We start from the raw sequence: 2,295 nt of genomic DNA on the forward strand, positions 1-2,295 counted from the left end.
TCATAAACATACATATCCAGACACTCCCACAACATTTCTAATATTAACATTAATAACAGAGAATGGCGTCGATGAGCGTCGACTTCTTCTCGTGTGCGTAAACATGTGCGCGGCCTTGGTGGGCTATATATCTGCTACAGGGAACAATGCATGACGGGCTTTGTCATCCTTGTGATTAGTGAAAAGGGTATTGTGTGTTTGTGTCAAATGCTGATTCAGCTTGTTTGTGAGGAGCTCGTAAAGCCTCCCAGAGGGTCCTTTTTTAGCCTAAGTTAAACTTTAACCGTTTTGTGCCTGAAATGAGTCACACGGCTCTATTCTGGGGTTTAAAAAAAGTGTCACTGTTAAAGATAGTATAGAGGCAGTTGGTGATTTTTTAAATATAATAGCCTCTGTAGCAGCGTGAATCTTGGTCAGAGCAGAGTGGAAGAGTTTATTATGAACTTTTGTGTTTAAACCCTGAATCTCACGCAGTCATTGGAGTCATGCTAAGGAAGTTAATTCATGTGTGCCCAGATGAATCTGATATATTTCTCTTTATAGGTCACAGACTGGAGCTACGGTGGGAAAGACCAATCACGTGAATAAACAACACACATGCCATTGGATAGAGCTGCACTGGATTATTGGCTTTGAATTAACAAAATGCAGAAAGCAACATACTACGACAACTCTGGACTTTTTGGAGGCTACACCTACCCCAAACCAGACTCTTACAACTATGGCCCCGCTCATCAGTCCTACCCTGCTTCTAACATCGAGAATGACTACCAGGGCTCAGTGTGTCCCATCCAGACATCTGCTGTCCGGCCACCAACTCTCAAAGACAGTGACCTGAACGGAGACTGCATGCGCCAAAGCAGCAGTCAAAGCAACAGCAGCAGCAGCAGCAGCAGTAGCAGCAGCAGCCAGGGGACGAGTATTGTGGAGCCGCAGGCACCTCCACTGTCCGCATCCTCTCCCAGCCCTAACAGCTCTGCAACCCAGAAGAAGAAATCCCCATCCAGCAGCGGTTCCAACACTGCCACACCAGTCCTCTCAAAGCATATCTTCCCCTGGATGAAAGAGAGCCGGCAGAACTCAAAGCAGAAGGGCAACAACTGCACCACTGCAGGTAATAATCATGATGGAGTTGTGTGTGTGTGTGTGTGTGTGTGTGTGTGTGTGTGTGTGTGTGGAGGAGGAGGAGGGGGGAGGAGGAGGGGGGAGGTTGCTTTTGGGCCTTGTTGTGTTTTGCTGTGCTTACATTTTGCTAGAGTAATAGAGGCACTAGATTTAAAATGGCTCAGAAACTTGAAGATGTTGTTGTTCATTGTCATTACAGGTGAGGTGAGTGATGAGAAGAGCCCTCCTGGACCAGCGTCCAAACGGGTCAGAACTGCTTACACCAGCGCACAACTTGTAGAGCTGGAGAAGGAGTTTCACTTTAACCGCTATCTCTGTCGCCCTCGGAGAGTGGAAATGGCAAATCTGTTAAATCTCACCGAGCGTCAAATAAAGATCTGGTTTCAAAACAGGAGGATGAAATACAAAAAGGACCAGAAGTCTAAAGGGATCGCACACTCTCCCCTGGGGCACTCCCCGGATAGGAGCCCGCCGCTGAGTGGCCCAAATCACATTGGATACTCTGGCCAGCTCCAAAACGTGAACAGCCTCAGCTATGACGCACCATCACCCCCGTCATTCGCCAAACCCCAGCAAAGCATGTACGGTTTGGCCGCCTACACGGCACCCTTGGGTGGCTGCATCCCGCAACAGAAGAGGTACCCGGGCTCTGAGTACGAACAACACGGCATGCAGAGCAACGGCGGCTTTGCCAGCGCCAATTTGCAGGGTAGCCCGGTTTATGTGGGTGGGAATTTTGTTGATTCCATGCCAGCCTCGGGCCCCATGTTCAACCTCGGCCATCTTCCCCACCCCTCATCCACCAGTGTGGACTACAGCTGTGCCGCTCAGATCCCAGGAAACCACCATCATGGACCCTGTGATCCCCATCCCACATACACAGACCTCACCTCTCACCAAGCGTCTCAGGGAAGGATTCAGGAAGCGCCTAAACTCACGCATTTGTAATTTGTGGTTCCTGTGTGTGTGTGTGTGTGTGTGTGTGTGTGTGTGTGTGTGTGTGTGTGTGTGTGTGTGTGTGTGTGTGTGTGTGTGCGCGCGCGTGTGTGTGCGTGTGTGTGTGCCAAAATTATGTTGCGCTCTTTTTATTACCTCACTAGTCTAATAACTACACTCCCGAGCGAGTCGTGTGTATTATTACAGTATTATTGATATTACTATTAATGCTAT

General features: G+C 48.9%; 1 protein-coding gene across 2 annotated transcripts; it reads left to right on the top strand.

Moving 5' to 3' along the window:
• Positions 1-600: 600 nt before the first annotated feature.
• Positions 601-2,073, top strand: hoxd3a (homeobox D3a). 2 transcript variants are annotated; one of them, XM_062431233.1, is made up of 2 exons: positions 601-1,131; positions 1,300-2,073. In XM_062431233.1, the coding sequence occupies exons 1-2, from the start codon at positions 646-648 to the stop codon at positions 2,071-2,073; spliced, it is 1,260 nt and encodes a 419-aa protein (XP_062287217.1). In that variant the 5' UTR covers positions 601-645. The 2 variants fall into 2 exon arrangements, with proteins under 2 accessions (XP_062287217.1, XP_062287218.1); XM_062431234.1 differs by having other exon boundaries at positions 601-1,114; positions 1,325-2,073.
• Positions 2,074-2,295: the final 222 nt, after the last annotated feature.

The sequence above is a fragment of the Scomber scombrus genome, chromosome 13, assembly GCF_963691925.1.
Source record: "Scomber scombrus chromosome 13, fScoSco1.1, whole genome shotgun sequence".
NCBI classification, from domain to species: Eukaryota; Metazoa; Chordata; class Actinopteri; order Scombriformes; family Scombridae; genus Scomber; species Scomber scombrus.